This window comes from Oncorhynchus mykiss, chromosome 20 (genome assembly GCF_057628025.1).
Source record: "Oncorhynchus mykiss isolate SJ-2025 chromosome 20, ASM5762802v1, whole genome shotgun sequence".
Classification (NCBI taxonomy): Eukaryota; Metazoa; Chordata; class Actinopteri; order Salmoniformes; family Salmonidae; genus Oncorhynchus; species Oncorhynchus mykiss.
In genome coordinates this window covers 33,736,137-33,759,548 of record NC_143041.1, presented here as the reverse complement: position 1 = coordinate 33,759,548, position 23,412 = coordinate 33,736,137, and the positions used below count along the sequence as shown (strand labels likewise).

Sequence of the window (23,412 nt, the reverse complement as noted above, 5' to 3'; positions counted from 1 at the left end):
TGTAAATAATATCTCTTGCAAAGCATGCTGTGTATTATTCTAATGAGCTCCTATCTGTCATATTTTTTTATCTGAGCCTAGAGGTAAGTCTTTGTCCTCAGGCCTGGAGGGAAGCCAAAGTAATTCCGTTACCCAAGAGTGGTAAAGCGGCCTTTACTGGTTCTAACAGCAGACCTATAAGCTTGCTGCCAGCTCTTAGCAAACTATTGGAACAAATTGTGTTTGACCATATACAATACTATTTCTCTGTAAACAAATTAACAACAGACTTTCAGCATGCTCATAGAGAAGGGCACTCAACATGCACTGCACTGACGGTTGAAATAAATAATTAGATTGTGAGAGCTGTACTGTTAGATTTCAGTGCAGCCTTTGATATTATTGACCATAACCTGTTGTTCAAAAAACATATGTGTTATGGCTTTTCAACCTCTGCCATATTGTGGATTCAGAGCTATTTAATAGAACTCGAAGGGTTTTCTTTAATGGAAGTTTCTCTAATGTCAAACATGTAAAGCGTGGTGTACCGCAGGGCAGATCTCTAGGCCCCCTACTCTTTTCTATTTTTACCAATGACCTGCCACTGGCATTAAACAAAGCATGTGTGTCCATGTATGCTGATGATTCATCCATATACACATCAGCAACCACAGCTAATGAAACCATTAACAAAGAGTTGCAGTCTGATTTGGAATGGGTGGCCAGTAATAAACTGGTCCTGAACATCTCTAAAACGAAGAACATTGTATTTGGTACAAATCATTCCTTAATAAGGTTCCCCTCAGGACGGTTGAGCTAATGCGATTAGCATGAGGTTGTAAGTAACAAGAACATTTCCCAGGACATAGACATGTCTGATATTGGCAGAAAGCTTAAATTATTGTTAATCTAACTACACTGTCCAATTTACAGTAGCTATTACAGTGAAATAATACCATGCTATTGTTTGAGGAGAGTGCACAGTTATGAACTTGAAAAGTTATTAATAAACCAATTAGGCACATTTGGGCGGTCTTGATACAATATTTTGAACAGGTGGTTGGTTCATTGGATCAGTCTAAAACTTTGCACATACACTGCTGTCATCTAGTGACAAAAATTGCGCCTGGGCTTGAAAAATATATTATGGCCTTTCTCTTGCATTTCAAAGATGATGGTACAATTTTTATTTTTTAAACACATTTTTTTCTTTGTATTATCTTTTACCAGATCTGTGTTATATTCTCCTACATTCATGTTCATAAACTTCAAAGTGTTTCCTCTCTATTGGTATCAGGGATATGCACATCCTTGCTTCAGGTCCTGAGCTACAGGCAGTTAGATTTGGGTATGTCATTTTAGGCAAAAATTGAAAAAAAGGGTTCGATGCTTAAGTGGTTTTAAGTTCTAGACCTCAGTTGAATCTGGCAATGAATGGTGTGGTCACCCCACAACAGGGTGGCGAGGGGTACAAGTAATTGGAGAGGGGTACGAGTAATGGGAGATTGGAAAATCCCCGTACGCCTCACCAGAGTACTCATACCTACTGATGAGCCTGGTCTTTTTAAATGGACAGGTGGAAATATAATGTCCTGTTGTCCCGCAATAAAGACAGCTCCTGGTGCTCAACCTGAGTAAACATTCATCCAGAGACAATCTAGCCCTTCCCAGTAGCTTGGGCTCTGGAAGAGGTGAGTCGACAGCTCTCTGTGATTCCCGTGAGCACTCGGGTAACATTGTATTCGCTCGGGAAGTTCCAAGATGTCGGAAACTTCGAGGATTTCTGTGAGATGAGGTGGGAGCAGCGGATGAGTGAGTGTGACCAGGAACAGACCTCCTCTCCCTCTTACGTTCCCGTAGCCGCCCTTCGATCCTTAAGATCAAGTTGATGAGGGAGTTGAGGTCCATGAGAAGCTCCAGGATGCGAGCTCGTCTTTAACCTTCTCCGATAATCCGTGAAGGAGCGTGTCGAAAGAGATTCTGGGTTCCAGGCACTATCAGCAGCCAACATTCCACACTATAGCTTCTGAGCAGCCTCTCTCCCAGACAACGGAGAATCAAATACCTTCCTAACCTCCGCCAGGAACTCCCCCAGACTGAGGCAAACGGTGGATTGTTGCTCCCACACTGCTGTCGCCCTGGCGAGAGCCCTCCAGGACGTCAGCGTCATAAGATACGTTATCTTCGAGCGATCTGAGGGAAACAAAGAGGGCTGCAGCTCGAAGATGAAGGAACACTGGGAGAGAAACGGTTGGCAGGTTCCTGGATCTCCAGCGTAGCGCTCCAGAGGAGATAAGAGGGGTTCTCGGGAATCCGGGATAGGCTGGGGAGAAGTGCCACTGGTTGCGGGGTTACTGAAAGTCTGGGGGGTTACTGTAGAGGCTTGCTGCCTAGTAGAATATCCGTGGAATTGCTCCAGCAATGCATTGAAAGTGCGGTCGTGGCGTTCTAGAGTCCATCCATAAGGTTTTAAAATTAACTCCTCATGTCTTCCAATGGTGACTCCTTGGAGTACACAGCATTGCGGAGCTGGTCCAAGTCTGCTGGGTCAGTCATGGCCAGTTCGTACTATCAAGGCTCAGACTAAGGCCCAGATGCAGACACAGGAGACAGATACTATGAGTCTCAGAGTGTATTACAGTACAAGGGGCAGGCATAAGGAAAGTCAAGGCAGGCAAAGAGTCTTAATCCAAATCAGAGTCAGGCAGGTACAGGACAGCAGGCATGATCAGGGTCAGGACATGCAGAAAGGTCAGAACTTGAAGACTAGGAAAAACAAAAACTATAGCACAGGAAACACGGGAACACGCTGGTAGGACTTGACAGGACAAGGCGAACTGGCAACAGACAAACAGAAAACAGGTATAAATACACAGGGGATAATGGGGGAGATGGGAGACACCTGGTGGAGGGTGGAGACAAGCACAAGACAGGTGAAACAGATCAGGGCGTGACAGAATGTCCCTTTGAACATGGGAAATTATTAATTACACTTTGGATGTTGTATCAATACACCCAGTCACAACAAAGATACAGGTGTCCTTCCTAACTCAGTTGCCGGAAAGGAAGGAAACTGCTCAGGGATTTCACCATGATGCCAATGGTGACTTTAAAACAGTTACAGAGTTTAATGGCTGTGATAGGAGAAAACTGAGGAAGGATCAATAACATTGTAGTTGCTCAACAATACAAATTTAAATAACAGGGGAAAAAAGCAAGCCTGTACAGAATAAAAAATATTCCAAAACATGCATCCTGTTTGCAATAAGGCACTAAAGTAAAACTTCCAAAAATGTGGCAAAGAAATTACCTTTATGTCCTGAATACAAAGCGTTAAATTAGAGGGAAATCAAACAAAACGCATCACTGAGTAACACTCTTCATATTTTCAAGCATGGTGGTGCCTGCATCATGATTTGGATATATTTGTCATCTGCGAGGACTAGGGAGTTTTTTTGAATAACATAATTTTTTTTTTTTTTTTTTATCACTTTGACATTATGGCCCAGGTGCTTCAACAAAGTAGTGAGTAAAGGATCTGTATGCGTATGTAACTGTGATATTTCAGTTTCAAATGTTTTTATAAATTAACAAACATTTATCAAAAACTGTTTTTGCTTTTTCATTACGGAATATTGTGTGAAGATGGGTGAGAAAAAAACTATTTTACTCCATTTTTAAACAGGTTATTAGAAGTGTTTGCTAAAAAAAAAATCTAAAATGAAATGAAATATCACATTTACATAAGTATTCAGACACTTTACTCAGCACTTTGTTGAAGCATCATTGGCAGCGATTACAAGCTTGTCACACCTGTATTTGGGGAGTTTCTCCCATTCTTCTCTGAAGATCCTCTCATGTTATGTCAGGTTGGATGGGGAGCGTCATTGCACAGCTATTGTCAGGTCACTTCAGAGATGTTCGATTGAGTTCAAGTCCAGGCTCGGTCTGGGCCACTCAAGGACAATCAGAGACTTGTCCCGAAGCCACTCCTCCGTTGTCTTGGCTGTGTGCTTAGGGTCGTTGTCCTGTTGGAAGGTGAACCTTTGCTCCAGTCTGAGGTTCTGAGCGCTCTGGAGCAGGTTTTTAATGTACTTTTTTCCATTAATCTTTCCCTCGATCCTGACTAGGCTCCCAGTCCCAGCCACTGAAAAACATCCCCACGGCATGATGTTGCCACCACCATGCTTCAACATACAGATGGTGCCACATTTCTTCCAGACATGTCACTTGGCATTCAGGCCAAAGAGTTCAATCTTGGTTTTATCACACCAGATAATCTAGCTGGCATGTGCCTTTTTACTGTCATGTGCCATTTATTGAGGAGTGGCTTCAGTCTGGCCACTCTACCATAAAGGCCTGATTGGTGGAGTGCTGCAGAGATGGTTGTCCTTCTGGAAGTATTTCCCATCTCCACAGAGGACCTCTAGAGCTCTGTCAGAGTGACCATCGGGTTCTTCCCGATGGCAGCCAGCTCTAGGAAGAGTCTTGGTGGTTCCAAACTTCTTCCATTTAAGGATGATGGAGGCCACTGTGTTCTTGGGGACCTTCAATGCTGCAGCCATTTTTTGGTACCCTTCCGCAGATCTGTGCCTCGACACAATCCTGTCTTGGAGCTCTACGGGCAATTCCTTCATCCTCATGGCTTGTTTTTTTCTCTGACATGCACTGTCAACTGTGGGACCTTATATGGACAGGTGTGTGCCTTTCCAAATCATGTCCAATCAATTGAATTTACCACAGGTGGACTCCAATCAAGTTGTAGAAACATCTCAAGGATGATCAATGGGAACAGGATGCATCTGAGCTCAGTTTCGAGTCTCATAGCAAAGGGTCTGAATACTTATGTAAAGAAGTTATTTCTGTTTTGAAAATGTTTCTAAAAACCTGTTTTGCTTTGTCCTTATGGGGTATTGTGTGTAGATTGCTGGGGATATATATTGTGGCAAACCTCTTCAAGGTTAGGAGCGTTTGTCACAAATTAAGTGGTAAACTGTCACCAAATCACCCAAGAATGAGAGTTCTTTCGAACAGGACAGTACCTGTGTGTTTGTTTCTCCGTCCTGGTCCACCCAAGCCGTAGGCGAGGTCAAGGATAGCAGAGTTCGGTACACAAATCGGGTTCTTGGTAGGTACAGGTCCAAACGCCAACAGGTAAGTCCAAACAATCCAGCTCATACACGGTAAATCCATTCAATCTCTATTGTCTCTTTCTCTATTGTTCATAGATCCTTCCAGCACTCTCTCTCCCTCTTCCTGGTTTTTCTTGACCCTTTATCTGTAGGTCGGCTCCACCTTCTGAGGGTTCCCCTTGCTTCTGGGACTTGTAGTTTTGGCAGTCGGCCATTTTGTGATCTGTAGTTCTGCCAGGGGTGGCCATTTTAGTGATCGGGCAGAGCCCGTTTATTAGTTCTGCTCTCACATACACATTTATCACTCAACCCCCTTCTTTGCCACAATATATATTTTTTTATCCATTTTAGAATAAGGCTGTAACGTAACAAAATGTAGAAAAAGTCAAGGGGTCTGAATACTTTCTGAAGGCACTGTAGATTATGTCAGCGGTATGATCAGGGGCACACAAACCAGACGATTGAGATGGTGTCCCTGAAGTGATTCTGATCATAACTATTTTTTTAACACAATGTCTCCTCCATCATTTCCTATGACCGAAAACAGCTTCTGGACATCAGAACAGCGATCACTATCCTCGATTTGGATGAACATTTCTACTTCAGCAAGTTGGCAGCTCTGGATGTTTTATTAACTTTGGACCAGGCCCTAATCCTCGGGACTCAAAAGAGGAAGTAGCGGTGAAAGAGAGGCAGGCGAAGCGGCATCCTGACGAGACTACATTGGCGAGCAAATAGACCGCCATTGCCCTCTGTTCTATTGGCAAATGTGCAGTCACTGGAGAACAGACTGGATGAGCTCCGTTCAAGGCTATCCTAGCAAGGAGACCTAAAACGATGTTTCTCAGAGTCGTGTCTCAACGAGGACATGGATATATACCTTGCTGGTTTTTCTATGCATCGTCAAGACCGGACAGCAGACTCAGGTAAGACGAAGGGAGGTGTGTGTCTTTGTTAACAGCGGCTGATGCGCAATATCTGATGTTAAGGAAGTCTCAAGTTTTTGCTCGCCTAAATCAAAATATCTCATGATAAGCTGCAGACCTTACTATTTACCAAGAATAACACCCCAACACACACATACACACAAACGTGTTATTCCTCGTGTCACAATTTAAATTTTTATTTGATTTTATTATCTTTATCTCTGTATTGTCAGAAAATGACCCTTAAGTAAGCATTTCACTGTTAGTCTACACCAGTGTTAACGAAGCATGTGATTTTGGGGGGGAGGGGGAGCACAGTGGCGCAGCGGTCTAAGGCACTGCATCTCAGTGAAAGAGGCGTCACTACAGTCCCTGGTTTGCATCCAGGCTCTATCATATCCGGCCGTGATTGGGAGTCCCATAGGGCGGCGCACAATTGGCTCAGCATCGTCCAGGTTTGGCTGGGGTAGGCCGTCATTGTAAATAAGAATTTGTTCTTAACTGACTTACCTAGTTAAATAAAGGTTACAATTAAAAGAAGCAAAGAAAATTACCTAGGTAAATAAAGTGGAGCCATGGGAGGTAGTTCCAGTCTGTGTCTGCCCCTGTCTGTTGAGGACGGAAGAGGAAGTGCGTCATAACTAAAAACTAAAATAATAGGGACAATAACAAAGTTGGAGAGGCGGGGGTGGGGGAGTGTGATGGTGTTGGCAGGCCTTTAGCCAGCGGCACAACTGGAGAAAATCAATAGGGGGGACTCATGGTCTTCTGGACTTAGCACTGAGAGGAAAGAGATTGGATTGAAAATGTCTGATGTGTCATCTCGCATCGGGTCAGATAGGGACAAAGGTGGTTCTTCTCAGACCTGTCCTAAAAACTGTCCTATTCAAGAGATCCCTGATGCAAAATGATGTACCTTACATAGCACAGACCTCAAACAGACTGTGGACTGTCCTGATAAACTTCAGTCCGCCTGAACATTCACAAAATATGTCCACTGATCTCTCTCTGACCTTTCTCCTCAGCTCCCTCCACCAATAGGGGAATTCACAGTCACTTCAGCTGGGATCTAAAATAGACAATAGTGAATTAATTAGTTCCTGGGCATCATAATAATCACTCATCTAATACATTTGCCAGATATCCTGCTTCCATCCCAGTTCAAGGAAGCGGTTTGGTACAGGTTTTGTGGTTATTGGCACCAAAGGCCTCTCTCACACAGTCACAGAAAGATATATATATATATATATATATATATATATATAGAGAGAGAGAGAGAGAGAGAGAGAGACAGAGAGAGAGAGATGAGAGAAAGATGGAGAGAAACTCAGAGGGAGAGAGAGGGGGTTGATCGAGAGGAGGAGGGAAAGATTGAGAGAGGCAGCGAGGGACCCAGAGAGAGAGAGAGTGCAGGGCTGGAATGTTCCTTTAATTAACATGTCTGAAACGGCCCAGAGTTCTGGAGCTGCTCTCTCCTCTGTCATGCTTCAGTGCTGGCAGGCCCGAGGAGGCAGGAGTGAGCGCTCTAAGGACCCCACACTGGTGTAGACCTTACCATGAAATGCTTACTTACGAGCCCTTAACCAACAATGCAGCATTTTAAAAAAGTAAGTAATTTGCTTAAGAAATTAAAGGAAAAATAGCAACACAATAAAATAACAACAACGAGGCTGTACATTACGGGTGGAATTTTGGTATTTTATTAGGATCCCCATTAGCGGTTACAAAAGCTGAAGCTAATCTTCCTGGGGTCCAACACAAAACATGAAACATGACATAATACAGAACATTAATAGACAAGAACAGCTCAAGGACAAACCTACATGGAGTACATTTACAGAACACTGTCTATTATTGCTGCTATTGCCTATTATATATCCTGTTGCCTAGTCACTTTACCCCTACCTACAGTTGAAGTTGGAAGTTTACATACACTTAGGTTGGAATCATTAAAACTTGTTTTTCAACCACTCCACAAATTTCTTGTTAACAAACTATAGTTTTGGCAAGTCGGTTAGGACATCTACTTTGTGTATGACACAATATATGTTTCCAACAATTGTTTACAGAGAGATTATTTCACTTATAATTCACTGTATCACAACACCAGTGGGTCAGAAGTTTACATACACTAAGTTGACTGTGCCTTTAAACAGATTGGAAAATTCTAGAAAATGATGACATGGCTCTAGAAGCTTCTGATAGGCTAATTGACATCATTTGAGTCAATTGGAGGTGTGCCTGTGGATATATTTCAAGGCCTACCTTCAAACTCAGTGCCTATTTACTTGACATCATGGGAAAGACCTCAGAAAAAAATTGTAGACCTCCATAAGTCTGGTTCATCCTTGGGAGCAATTTCCAAATGCCTGAAGGTACCACATTCATCTATACAAACAATAGTATGCAAGTATAAACACCATGGGACCACGCAGCTGTCATACCAGGAAGCTCAGGAAGGAGACGCGTTCTGTCTCCTAGAGGTGAACGTACTTTGGTCCGAAAAGTGCAAATCAGTCCCAGAACAACAGCAAAGAACCTTGTGAAGATGCTGGAGGAAACAGGTACAAAAGTATCCATATCCACAGTAAAACAAGTTCTATATCAACATAACCTGAAAGGCCTCTCAGCAAGGAAGAAGCCACTGCTCCAAAACCGCCATAAAAAAGCCAGACTATCAGACTTGCAACTGCACATGGGGACAAAGATCATACTTTTTGGAGCAATGTCCTCTGGTCTGATGAAACAAAAGTAGAACTGTTCGGCCATAATGACCATTGGTATGTTTGGAGGAAAAAGGGGGAAGCTTGCAAGCCGAAAAACATAATCTCAACCGTGAAGCACATGGGTGGCAGCATCATGTTGTGGTGGTGCTTTGCGGCAGGAGGGACTGGAGCACTTCACAAAATAGATGGCATCATGAGGAAGTAAAATTATGTGGATATATTGAAGCAACATTTCAAGACATCAGTCAGGAAGTTAATGCTTGGTCGCAAATGGGTCTTTCAACTGGACAATGACCCTAAGCATTCCAAAGTTGTGACAAAATGGCTTAAGTGACTCTCAAACCCAGATCCGGGAGCGTAATCATCACCTGACACTAATTAGCATAACGCAACGGACTTAAATCTTCCTAGAAAATCTTCCTAGTCATGAAAATCACAAATGAAATATATTGAGACACAGCTTAGCCTTTTGTTAATCACACTGTCATCTCAAATTTTCAAAATATGCTTTACAGCCAAAGCTAGACAAGCATTTGTGTAAGTTTATCATGGCATAATGCTATGCTAGGCCCTGCTAGCAGCAGGCAACATTTTCACAAAAATAAGAAAATAAATCAAATTAAATCATTTACCTTTGAAGAACTTTGGATGTTTTCACTCAGGAGACTCCCAGTTAGATAGCAAATGTTCCTTTTTTCCAAAATATTATTTTTGTAGGCGAAATAGCTCCGTTTGTTCTTCACGTTTGGCTGAGAAATCGACCGGAAAATGCAGTCACTACAACGCCAAACTTTTTTCCAAATGAGCTCCATAATATCGACAGAAACATGGCAAACGTTGTTTAGAATCAATCCTCAAGGTGTTTTTCACATATCTATTCGATAATATATCCACCGGGACAATTGGTTTCTCATTAGAATCGATTGGAATAATGGCTACCTCTGTACTTTACGCAAGATTTTCTGCGGGAGCCATCATGTGACCACTTGCTCAATGCGGCTATTCTTCAACATAAATGCGTAAAAATACGTCACAATGCTGTAGACACCTTGGGGAATACGTAGAAAGCGTAAGCTCATTCGTAGCCCATTCACAGCCATATAAGGAGTCATTGGCATGCAGCTTTCAAAATATGGGGCACTTCCTGATTGGATTTTTATCTGCGTTTCGCCTGTAACATCAGTTCTGTTATACTCACAGACAATATCTTTGCAGTTTTGGAAACGTTAGAGTGTTTTCTATCCAAAGCTGTCAATTAGCGTGTGCAAGCAAGGAGGCCTACGAACCTGACTTAGTTACACCAGCTCTGTCAGGAGGAATGGGACAAAATTCACCCAACTTATTGTGGGAAGGTTGTGGAAGGCTACCCGAAACGTGACCCAAGTTAAACAATTTAAAGACAATGTTACCAAACACTAATTGAGTGTATGTAAACTTCTGACCCACTGGGAATGTGACGAAAGAAATAAAAGCTGAAATAAATCATTCCCTCTACTATTATTCTGACATTTCACATTCTTAAAATAAAGTGGTGATCCTAACTGACCTAAGACAGGGCATGTTGTTTCCTCCAGCATGTCAGGAATTGTGAAAAACTGAGTTTAAATTAATTTGGCTAAGGTTTATGTAAACTTCCGACTTCAACTGTTTATGTACAGTACATAGCTACCTCAATTCAGTGGTGGAAAAAGAGCCCAATTGTCATGCTTGAGTAAAAGTAAAGATACCTTAATGTAAAATGACTCAAGTAAAAGTGAAAGTCACCCAGTGAAATACTACTTAAGTAAAAGTCTAAAAGTATTTGGTTTTTAAATATACCTAAGTATCAAAAGTAATTGTAATTAGTAAATATACTTAAGCATCAAAAGTAAAAGTAAAAGTATAAATTATATTAAGAAAACCAGACTGCACAATTTTCATGTTTTCCACCATAATTTGCTAATAAATTCATTAAAAATCCTACAATGTGATTTTCTCTGGATGTTTTTTCTCATTTTGTCTGTCATGGTTGAAGTGTACCTATGATGAAAATTACAGGCCTCTCTCATCTTTTTAAGTTGGAGAACTTGCACAATTGGTGGCTGACTAAATACTTTTTTGCCCCACTGTATATAGATGGATGGATGGATAGATAGGTGGATGGATGGTGCACTGGTTGTCTACATGATAAAGAGTGAAGCAATAGTGTGTTATAACAGAGTACTTATTTTATTACTGGTCCCAGAACCAAATGGAGTAACTGGCCAGACCAGCACGCAGACAAGACTTGTTCTGGGTGCCCAGATTCATTCTGTACCAACCACACACAGTGCAGAATGAGACATGATGTGGAAACATTTCTACATGTTTTCAAATGCTTTTGTCTCAAAATAAACTTAAGGTGTCAGAAAGTGAATGTGACTGGGAGCAGTGTTGTTATTATTCCCAGGGAGTGAACTCACGCTAACCCTGCCACAGCAGGCACTTGTCAGAGTTGACTGCAATGTGTGTTTGTCTAGGACAAAAGTAAGAACCACTGTATGAGAGTGGCACTTTTAATATGACTGTATTATATGAGATTTAAAAGATGCAGATAAACCCGACTAAAGAAAACAGAAGACAGCTGGCTTGCAGGAAGCATAACTTACAACAGAACAGGTGATAGATATGAATATAGATATAAAAAGCTAGTTAATAGCCCATGTCAACTGTGTTGGAGTGCCTTTGGAATGTTCTTTCACAGTTTCATAAGACACTACTCAAATATCAATAGATCTTCATATCTATGTAGAAGGGAGAGTGTTTTCATAAAGCCCTGGATGACAGTCATTATGACGTTCCTGTCTTTTGTGAATAGGAATTTCATTTTAGAACGTTGGCGGGTCCATTGGAAGTTGTGCATTATAATGCATTAGGCATACAGTATCTCATAAGGCATTGTACATGTGCTTATAATGCATTATGAAGGCTGTATAGGAAGTGTTAATATTTTTAATTTTTGCACTGACTATGCACACACATACCTAATTTGCTCACACGTGACACACACATTCATACTGACTCTATATACACACACACACACACACACACACACACACACACACACACACACACACACACACACACACACACACACACACACACACACACACTGCTACTACTCTGTTTATCATATATCCTGATACCTACATGTAGTCATCTTACCCCTATACATATCTACCTCTACCACTCCAGTATCCCTGCACATTGTAAATATGGTACTGGAACTGACCTGTGACAATAAAACAATGAAACATGTATCACATCACAAACGGCAGGTAAGATCAGTACGCTTTAATAAGATATCAGTGCAGAAATACGTCTTCTTATTGGGTTCAGTTCCCCATAAAGTAATAACAAAAATAATAACAATATAATAATGTCAATATGAATTCAATATAAATCATAGGATCATCTAAAACAGTGGTTCCCAACCAGGGGTACTAGGACTCCTGGGGGTACTTGGCCTATCCACAGGGTTACTGGTAAAATGCACATGAGACCATAGGGTTACTGGTAAAATGCACATGAGACCATAGGGTTACTGGTAAAATGCACATGAGACCATAGGGTTACTGGTAAAATGCACATGAGACCATAGGGTTACTGGTAAAATGCACATGAGACCATAGGGTTACTGGTAAAATGCACATGAGACCATAGGGTTACTGGTAAAATGCACATGAGACCATAGGGTTACTGGTAAAATGCACATGAGACCATAGGGTTACTGGTAAAATGCGCATGAGACCATAGGGTTACTGGTAAAATGCACATGAGACCATAGGGTTACTGGTAAAATGCACATGAGACCATAGGGTTACTGGTAAAATGCACATGAGACCATAGGGTTACTGGTAAAATGCTCATGAGACCATAGGGTTACTGGTAAAATGCACATGAGACCATAGGGTTACTGGTCAAATGCACATGAGGGGGTACTTCAGTGTTACTCCGGGCAGAGCAGTTGGTGGTACGGTAACCAAAAAAGGTTGGAAACCACTGATCTAAAATAACTATAAGACATCCACAAATGTAATGGATAAAAGCAGAACATATCCCAAGGAAAAAACAACCCTCATTATATTTAGTAGCCTAGAATGCTGATATTGTCTTTAAAGAGGACGAGAACTGAGATTGTTCATTTATTCATATTTGTATGTTTACTTTTTGGGCCCTTCAAGTGTCACAGTAGCTACAGCTAGGACTGGTGGATAGCCTTCCTTCTGCAATTACCATTTTGGGACTTCCCTCTAGCCTACTCATTTCACATACAGGAGCCCAATTTAGGCCACACCCCATCTGCAGTTCCATCTGACATCCCAGCCTCCTCTCCGTCAGGAACAGGAGCGGGGCCAGCCTCCTCTCTGTCAGGAACAGGAGCGTGGCCAGCCTCCTCTCTGTCAGGAACAGGAGCGCGGCCAGCCTCCTCTCCGTCAGGAACAGGAGCGTGGCCAGCCTCCTCTCCGTCAGGAACAGGAGCGCGGCCAGCCTCCTCTCCGTCAGGAACAGGAGCGCGGCCAGCCTCCTCTCCGTCAGGAACAGGAGTGTGGCCAGCCTCCTCTCCGTCAGGAACAGGAGCGCGGCCAGCCTCCTCTCCGTCAGGAACAGGAGTTTGGCCAGCGAGGCAGAGAACTTAATCTCTATCTAACTTTGGTTTTCTTCTAATGCTTAGAATTCAAGTAATAACGAGACATTTAATCTCATATAAGTTTAATATAACAAATGCAAAGCATGGGACTTTTGCTTGCTTTTACATGTTAAATACTGCATATCTGGGGGTTTTAGACAGCGCATATAGGGACCAAAACCAGATACTTGTCAGCTAACAGAGTGGTCTGATCTAACTATCTGTAATTTGTCATTGTTCCCACATAATAAATAAACACATACAATTATACATCCTAACATTTTATCCTTGTGTTTAATTTATCTGGGATGTGGGTCATTTGAGGAAACGTCCCACATTCCATTCACTTTGGCTCAACGAAAACAAGGAGCATATTTTCTCATGTCTTTGGAGGAACTCACTGTGTCGATATATTTCCATTAACAGTGGAAGCAATGTTTTGTCTTGGTTAGAATGTGCTAGAGTTGACAAGGTGGCTAAACTTGGCAGGGATGTACCTTAAAATGAACGTGGGAGGGAAAGAGAAAGAGCGAGAGGGATGAGAGGGGGGGGGGGGGGGGAGCGAGAGAGCGAGACCGAGAGAGAGAGAGAGATGAGCTGACTACTGAGTGAAGTAGCGTGTGAAGAGATCAGTGCATCAGTGGGCAGGCTGAGCAGGATGTATCCCTCTCTGTCAGTCACAGTTCAGCACCACAGTCCCTCTCTATCTGTCCCTCAGTTCTCCATCTCACTTCTATCTCCGTCTCTGTCTCATAGCTCTATCACCACCTGCATCTGTTTCAACAGGTTTCAACAGGTATCTGCCGCCCATTTCTCTAAGTCTATATTTAACTATTGCGCCATCTAACCCAGAAATAATCTTAGATTCAATTTAAATTTTGAGATTTTTGTATTGACAAAACATGTTCTACCAAGCTGTCAAGGGAAGTGCCTGAGTATTTGATATTGACCATTAGTCTTTAAAGTGTTTAGTGTATCACCCTCACTAATTTAACACCCTCTACACCACATTACAGCCTCTGGTTTCTTATTAACAACCTAAACCTGCATTAAATCAACACAGTGCCAGACACATAGGTCGACGTGCTGAATCTGATTCTTTATCTTTCTAGAATTCTCTCCTTTAGAGCGTCTCTCCGTTTGGACTGGACTTCTAATTACATCTACTCAACATACTGGATCTGACACTAGAGCTCTCCAAGCTAAACATCTGGATTTGTATAGGCTAGTGTAGTTTTATAGGACAATCTACTGTACGTCTACGTCTACAATCTGTGCATTTTGAAGGGCATAACACTGGGCTGAATCAACATTGAGACAACCTTAAGGCAATGTTAAGGCACATCATGTCTGTTATGAATCACCTTTAAAGACAATCTCAGCAAGAAAAATGAGTAATAGCATCAAAATACAGTGTTACTGAAAGTGGATCCATGAAACATATAAAGTTGCCTCTACAAATGCAAGATGGTTATATCTATAAAGCACCATCACCTGTTTAGATACTGTTGAAAGATATTACTTTTGTGTCAATTTCTTTTGTTTACAATATTCAAAATGCTACATGTCAAAAGTGGAACTTAGAAAATGTTATCGTTTTTTCCCTCTCCATTTTCTTTTTTCTTTAAAGCGCAACAACAGATCAGTACTGGCCTGCTAACAATTTCATTATACTTGTGCATACACTCTGGAAAAAACAAAAAACAAAACAGACACCAGCACTATGGAGTAACATCTAAAACACAGGAATACAATCTGCATCTACTGGGTAGATAAGACAAAGTACCAAGGCACATAAACACTAAAACACTATCTTGACATTATAGTAGAAACTTTATAGCTTCTGTCTTTAAATACATATATGTGTGTACGAAGCTAAATTCAAACTTTTAAGTGGTCACCACACAAAGACAAAGACCTAAAAATGAGAATGAAATAGAAAGAAAGAGAAGGAATACAGAAAAAGAGTCTCAATGTCAATAGCGAGTTGCCATCTCTTAAACTAAGGAAGTGTTCAAATCCACAGGCGGCTCCCGGCATTATACCTAAAGGAGGACATTGCCATTGGCTACACGGAGTCGCATTAAGAGAAATCCCATGCAACCTTGTTTACAACTTGTTTACAAGTTCAAACACTGGAATGCGATATTTAATTTACACCTCGATTAGGCTGATAGAAATCCTAATTATTTAGTTTAATGATTCTCAATTTGAGTGTCATGTAATTTCTATATAGCCTAGACTTACTCATTCTGAACTTGTAATGCGAGTGGGACCGGTGTGGCTTCGTGACAATGACCACACGAGCAACGTCTCTTACTTAACAGCTGCAACGCAGTTAAACCTGCGACACGGCTAAAACGCCAGCTGTGCGGGTGTCGGCTATCACTGGTTAACGCTTGATCTTAGTGAATCTAGGCCACAGGTGGCTGCTGGCACCTTTATTGGAGTGAATGGGCTCATAGTAATGGCTGGAATGGAATGAATGAAATGGTATTGACACATCAAACACATGGTTTTATTGTGTTTGATACCATCTCATTCACTTCATTACAGTCATTATTATGAGCCGTCCTCCCGTCACCACCCTCCTGTGATCTAGGCCAAAGTCTCTCTGATTCTGATATGACTTCTAATGCCATGAAAAAGGTACCAAAAATAGCACTCTCCTCCCTATGTTGGGGGCATGTTCTGATTGGACCAATCAACTTCATGGCAAGCACTGTAACTATCCAGTGAGCTCACACTGAGGGAACAATAGAAACATGCAAACAGACACCAGTGACTGAAGGAAACTAGACAGTAAGGAATGGGGAAAGGGTAGTAAAAGAACAACAAAAAAGTTTATTTAAAAAAAAACCTGGATGTTATGCTTACATTCGGTGAAGTTTAATCTGGATTTCAGACTGTTTTGTTTGTTAGTGTGTCTATGACAGCGTCGTACAGACAGACAGACAGACAGACAGACAGACAGACAGACAGACAGACAGACAGACAGACAGACAGACAGACAGACAGACAGACAGACAGACAGACAGACAGACAGACAGACAGACAGACAGACAGACAGACAGACAGACAGACAGACAGACATGGTGAAAGAAGAAAAGTAGGCTACAGATCACACAATTGGGGGGACAGAATAGAGCTTGGGAACACTGAAACAGATCAAATCGTTTAACAGAAATAGACTAATAACTAAGAATTATACACGTATATAATTTATGATGATAAAGACAACAAAAATAGAACAGAAGCCACACGTTTTTCTAATGATACATAGGGGCAGTAGGGTGGATGGATGAGGAGGAGACAGGGTATGTGTGGCTTTGACGATGAAACAGGTTTGTATGGGGCTTGGTATGGTAGGGTGGGTGGGTGGGGCATGGTGGAGTAGTACTATGTTAGATGTGCCAGGACGTTAGGACAGGGGAAGCGGCTTGGCTGAGGTGTCAGTCAGTGTTGTAGAGATGTGTTAGTCTAGGGTGTATTGGCTAAGACTATTGGAGGGTAAGGATGGGTAGAGGTGAGGTTGGTGAGGGCTATGTCTAGGTAGGGTAGGGTAAGATAAAGTACGGGAGGGGGTATATGTCTGCGTCTCGGAGGTCTGGTCCAGGGCTGGGTAGGGTAGGGTGGGTGGGTGGGGGAGTAGGGGGTGTAGTGCTGGGTCTAGGTGGCCTTGTCCAGGGGAGGGTAGGGTAGGGGAGTAGGGGGTGTAGGGTTGGGTCTAGGTGAACTGGTCCAGAGGAAGGTAGGGTAGGGGAGTAGGGGGTGTATGGCTGGGTCTAGGTGGCCTGGTCCAGAGGAGGGTAGGGTAGGGGAGTAGGGGGTGTAGAGCTGGGTCTAGGTGGCCTGGTCCAGGGTAGGGTAGGGGAGTAGGGGGTGTAGGGCTGGGTCTAGGTGGCCTGGTCCAGGGTAGGGAAATGCAGTAGGGGGTGTAGGGCTGGGTCTAGGTGGCCTGGTCCAAGGCTCTCAGTAGGTCACTGCCCTGCAGCAAGTGCAGGTTGCCTTGGAGAGGGACATTGACCTCGCAGTCGTAGCGGGTGAGCTCTGGCAGACAATAGGTCTCAAAGGACGGGCCCAACAGCCGACTGGCAACCCCTACACACACAACAAACATGTAGACAGTCCATTAGTAGGGAGGAAATGGCTTTGGGGCAAAAGCCAATCAACCTTCATCTGAGGAGGACAGTCAATTGACTATGGTGCCAAGTCATGGAAAAGGACTGTGATTACAAAACCAAGGATATTATTTGTCCAAATCAATTTCTAAAAATAGATTTGAACATGTTGTTTCATCATTGCCTAAATCCCCACGTGAACATTAACATATTTTCTTTGCCTCTGGCCAACTGGTTGCTACTAGTTTGACCAGTCGATCTTTTAAATGACGTACGACACATGGGAGTTGCATTAGAATGGAAATAAAAATGCCAGGCTTACCCTCTGTTTTGGGAGAGGGCAGCATACGGTATTCTCTGTAGTTGCACCACTGTTCGGGGAAGGCTTTTTTAGGTGCACTGTTTCCACATCCTGGATACTGGGACTTCCTGTGCCGTTGAAGGGGGCTGAGACACTGGTCAACACCCCCATGTATGCACATACCTTTATCTGTAAAAGAAAGAGGAAGAGAGATATTAAGATGAGTTCAATATTGCTATATTTTCTCTACTATGGTTTTTACTATAAGTGATATTTGGCATTTTGGTTTGCACACTGTATGTCCCACATTGTCCACCATCCAGTACCTGCCAGTGAGCTGGTGCTGAGAGATCTATCCAGGATGGCACAGCTTTCATTCCTCATCCTCTTCCACATCATCTCTGATGGCGTACTCAGGGTGGAGTCACCCTGATAAACGCAAAAACAGACACACATTACAGTCGAAAGTCTGTAGTTTCCGCATCTAATACAACTCTCATGAAATATTTAACAGTGAGCACACACAAACTGAATACACACATCATAGCCTACGGTCATAAATCAGTGAGAGGGTATACGCACCACTGCCATTTGCGTGAAGGAACGCTTGAAGTTGTTGGCTATGGCGATTCTAGCAGGACTCATGTCTCTGTAGGCCTGGACAAAGTTCTCCATTGACCTGCAGAAGAACATCACATTACTTCACCATCTCTGTAGATCAACTCTAGCTTTAACAACCATCAGTACAGGAACTGAATTCAATCAGTAGGACAGACACACTGAAGGTCCACTACAGTACCTCTGCTTGTGCATCCTGTTGACCGGCATGTTCTGACATGAGTTGCTTCCGCCCATGGCGTCCACTTGTTGTTGGTAGTGTAACGGGGGATCGGGGGGCCACTGCAGGTTCTGACGTCCGCCCATGGAGGACAAAGGGGTGCTGGCTAGGGTGTGGTAGGGGGTGATCTGTGCAGGGCCTGTGTAGGGCAGAGTAGGCCTGGAGTCCATGGGGCTTATTTCACTGTGGTTGGGGCCTCTCTTGTCTCCTGGGGCCCACTTGGCGGGCTGGTAGTGGGCAGACTGTGGGGATCCCAGGGGCTGGAAGAGACTGGCGATGTTGCTGAACCCGTTCTGTGTGGTGCGGTGTCCCATTTGGTCAGCGGCCCCCTCGGTGCCTCCAGGGGCCTCTTCAGTAATGATGGGGTGGAGTTGGAAGTCTTCTCCGTCCATGGGGATGTAGGGAGCCAGGGTCTCCAGATCCAAATCACTCAGGACCGACTGAGAGGGTCACATCAAATCAAACTTCTGAAGTGCATTATGACATTGCAAGACAAAAAGTGTCCAACATTCAGTCAGACCAGAAAGCAACCCCACTGCACACTTTGGTTAAAGGGCAATTCCACCACTTTCAACCCCATTTTCATTATCTCCAACACAATACCAGTGTCTACATATGTTAAAACGGTACATTTCTATGTTGAGCATAAGAAATATAAAGTTGAAGTTGAAAAGATTTGAAAGAACAGTGATTTTCTAACACTATGAGATTGGCGGTGACAAAGGGACGCAAGAAAACACCCCCATCCAGCTAGAAACACACTGCAGGTTTTTAAAATCACTTTTTCTTACTTTTAATCTCACACTGGTTGAGTAGTGGGTCTGTGAAGTGCCAGTGAAACTGACCTGGGTGCTGCCGGGGCTCTTGGGCCCCTCTGTGTCCAGAGCAAAGAGCTTCTCAGTCAGCTCTACCTTCAGGTCACTCTCTCTCTCGCTGTAGTAATCCCCTGGGCTGCTGGGCTGTACCCACAGAGAGGAGGGAGAGTGGGAGACCAAGAGAGAGAGACCAAGAGACAGAGAGAGGACGTGACATGACAAAAGCTCCATTGAGCCCTGAGTAACTAGTGACCACTGCTTATTCCAACCATCCACCCCCTCCATTCTCACCACACTCTGCCCCCTGTCCCAAACACCCAGGATCCGTGCCCACACCATCACACATGCACACACACGCACAAACAAGCGCACACATGGTGACAAACACACACATTGTGACACACACTTAGGCTACACACACACAAACACACAAGCGTACCAAAACACAATACATAAGCCATGAGTCACATTCATTTGCAGTGGAAGAAAAACTGGTAATGAAGGCTTGGTGTTGGTGAATGAAGTAGTAGATGACAGAAGAATGATAGAAGAGTGAAAAAGGACACCAGGGACAGTAGCAGCTACATACCGTGGAACAACTGCTCAGGCTAGGGGGGGCAGTGCTGGGGGTGGCACTGCCTGGTGTGGGGTTCTGGGGCACTGAGAAGGTGGCAGCCATGTGGTTGGACATGTCTCCTGCCGGGCAGGGCTTGTGGGCATCACTGCCCCAGCCCTGGGGGGCCGGAGGGGGCATGGGAGACATCTTGGGGTAAAGAGGAGGATGAGGCTCCTCAAACGGTGGCCTTCCTGTAGGACACAATCATATAAACAGTAGATGGTTAATATTCCTGTTTTCATAGAACTTAGGCCATTACCTTAAACTAGAAATGGTCTAATCTTGTCCACCAGCCGGCTGTCTCTCTGTAGAACCGTCTGGTTTCACATTGCCTCAGAACCGGACTTGACTGGTCTATGGCTGGAGCGGACGAAACAACCTCTGTTTTTAATTGTCTGATCTGTCAGTCCATCACCATCTAGCTTAACTCATTGTGGACTTCAAAGTGTGATCAGCGTAAGTGATTTAAACAAGAAAGTTTGGAAAATCTGAAAGTACGCATCTTAGAAATAGTTTTCACATAGATGTACTTTATGCGCCAGCAATTGGAGTCTGGGGACGACGTTAGAGAAGGCATAACTATAACTAAATGTTTAACTTCTACCATATCATGTGACATGGAGCATGACATTGGGGAGATGTATTGTAGTAATGGGATGATATGGGTATAGTTAGGGGGAAATGGACAGTATAACGGAAGATATTGGTATGGTTAGGGAGACATCTAAAGCAGAATGGGAGATATTGGGGAGTGTTCTGACCAAAGTCAAGGGTGATGATGGCGTCTCCAGGTGTGGGAGCCAGCTGAGCAAGGTCTTCTGGCTCCTCTTTGAGTTTGGTGAACAGGGTCTTGATGGGCTCCGCGGCCACCGCAGCACCACTCTGGGTGAAGAAACTGTTCATGTGGTGTGGCTTGAACAGAGACTCAGTCTGGTCCATGGAGAAGATCATGGACTTGTTCTCCACGTCACTAAAAAACACACAGAGAGACAGAGGGATACCTCAGGGATGTGTTATGTTACCACCAGATTTGACGACTAAAATGAAGCTACTGTCATACTGTAATCTCACATTTGAACCAGCAGCCTTCCACAATCACTTTCTCCCCCCAATATTGTACATAATGGGCCAGTTTCCTGGACACCGGTTAGGCCTAGTCCTGGACTCAAAAATAATTTCAATAGAGGACCTCCAGTGAAAAAACATGCTATTTCATCCAGGAGTAGGTTGATGGTCTGAGAACCTCAGATTAATGGGCCCTATGTTCTGTTTCTGCTTGTTCTTTGACCCTACCTGAGGACGTAGTTGACACAAACGATGCACTGCGGCTGGGAATTCCGGCTGTTGTAGATGACTGTGCCCTGGGTCTCAACCCACACGTAGCCTCCATGTTTGGCCAGCATTCGATACTGTCCACTCACTGCCTGACCTTTACTGCACACTGTACAGAGAGAGAGAGAGAGAGAGAGAGTCAGTATAAAACTAGCTGGATGGAGGTGAAAAGAAGAGCAACTCAGAGAGCAAATAGCAGAGCAAAGAGGAGAGAGATTCAGGTCAGGGCAACACTAAGAACGAGGGTGAAGAAGAGAGAGATTCAGGTCAGGGCAACACTAAGAACGAGGGTGAAGAAGAGAGAGATTCAGGCCAGGGTAACACTAAGAACGAGGGTGAATAGGAGAGAGATTCAGGCCAGGGTAACACTAAGAACGAGGGTGAAGAAGAGAGAAATGTAGGGGTGAGGAGAGATAGAGAGATAGATAAGTATCAGGAGAGAGAAGGAGGGGATGGCCTAGCTGCTGTCCTCAGTGTGGGTTGGCCCAGGCCCAGGACTGGCGTGGGAAAGCAGCAGGCCTGGGGTCGTAGGGTTCATCCTAGGGCAGGATTAGAGCGAGTAAATACAGACCAGAGCATTTGCTGCTCTATTGGCCAGTCACGTTGCCGCAGAGACCAGGCCCAGCCTGGCCGTCTGTGTCTCTGGGCCGGAAGGGGGCCACATAGAGAGGCTATTCTCTGGAGGAGAGGCTGGCTGCCCAGTGCATTCAGTCTGCTAGGGCTAACCACACCACTGATAGATGGATGCGGTTTCATAGACTGTAACAAGGAGCTTGGAGCTCACTTGATGTGTTGAGAGTAGAGCTACCACAACTAGGATGTAAACAAACACACACAAACATAGAGGGGTACACACACATACACACACTCCCACCACCACACAAGCCAACAGAACTGTCCCTGCTCCAGGTAGATTTGCTTTCAGCGAACAACACAACCCAGACCCTGGCTTGTTTTTCTCTCCTTTTCCCCTCTCTCCTGTTACAGAGAGAGGCTTTTAATGATGTGTAAATGTCACTGGGGGACAGAAGCCATCCCACTGGAGGGCCTCATTACAGGGGCAATGTGGGACACCTGGTCCCCTGTCATCACAGACGCCCTGCGCTCCTCTTATCTCCCCCGTCACAGGTCAGCCCTAATGGGATTGAAGACATCTTAATACCGGCCCAGGTCCACAGAGCCTCACTAATGTAATAAGGCCTGTTTTGAATTATAGTCATAACTCACACATGCATCTGAAATGTAATTTGGCTGAGAGAGAGAGGGGCCTAGTGGAGTTTAGATGTGATGTGAGGGTGTTGTGTGTGAGGTGGGCTGGGGGCTGATCTCTGTGTTAGAGAAGCTGGTGGACGTCAACATGGATTGGGTTTCATCTCTGGGCTGGTAAAATCAATACATATACATAAACAGAGAAGGAGGGATGGGGATATAAATCTACAGGGATTTGAAGACAGCCTGTTACAAGTATCACAAACATTTTTTAAAAAACTGTTGTTTCGTTTAAGGCAACAATCTAAAAACGATGAAGTGGATTAATGGTTTTAATGAAATGCAGAGAAAGGGAGCTCAGTACCGGTCTCCTATAGACTGAATGAGGTGCTGCTCTGACACTGTAAAGTCTTGTGTCTTGTTCCCCCCTACACTAGTGACACCGGAGAGCTTGGGAACCAGGCCGCAGCGTCTAAGACTGGACCATCCACCCAGTTCTCTAAGAACCAGCTCTGCTAGATATATTCTCTCTCTCTCTCGCTCTCTCTTTTATTCTCTCCCTCTCTCTTTTTTAGCAGGCTCACATGTTGTGGCTATTAGAGTCCCTATGTAGGAGTAATTCATTAAGTACGGGCCTAGGGCTAAGAGACTGCTTTTTCACAACAGAACTGGGGGGATATTGTGTGTGTGTGTGTGCGCGTGTGCCTGCGAGAGCAATTGTATACGTATGTGTTAATATGTGTGTGAGTGTGTAAATGTGTGTGTAGCT

At 43.9% G+C, this 23,412-nt stretch overlaps 1 protein-coding gene and 1 long non-coding RNA gene across 3 annotated transcripts in view; both read right to left on the bottom strand.

Moving 5' to 3' along the window:
• Window positions 1–23,412, bottom strand: part of LOC149974574 (uncharacterized) — a 423,285-nt gene that overhangs the window by 70,495 nt on the left and 329,378 nt on the right. The window lies entirely within an intron of this gene.
• epas1b (endothelial PAS domain protein 1b) overlaps window positions 12,061–23,412 on the bottom strand; it is a 98,551-nt gene continuing 87,199 nt past the window's right edge. For both annotated transcript variants that reach the window (XM_036956131.2, XM_036956132.2), the window contains exons 8-16: window positions 21,396–21,543; window positions 20,864–21,072; window positions 20,076–20,293; window positions 19,517–19,630; window positions 18,633–19,111; window positions 18,416–18,512; window positions 18,160–18,262; window positions 17,855–18,022; window positions 12,061–17,512 (exon numbers count right to left, since the gene is read on the bottom strand). In XM_036956131.2, coding sequence (XP_036812026.2) covers window positions 17,361–17,512; window positions 17,855–18,022; window positions 18,160–18,262; window positions 18,416–18,512; window positions 18,633–19,111; window positions 19,517–19,630; window positions 20,076–20,293; window positions 20,864–21,072; window positions 21,396–21,543 — 1,688 coding nt within the window. In that variant the 3' untranslated portion in view covers window positions 12,061–17,360. The remainder of the gene's footprint in view (window positions 17,513–17,854; window positions 18,023–18,159; window positions 18,263–18,415; window positions 18,513–18,632; window positions 19,112–19,516; window positions 19,631–20,075; window positions 20,294–20,863; window positions 21,073–21,395; window positions 21,544–23,412) is intronic.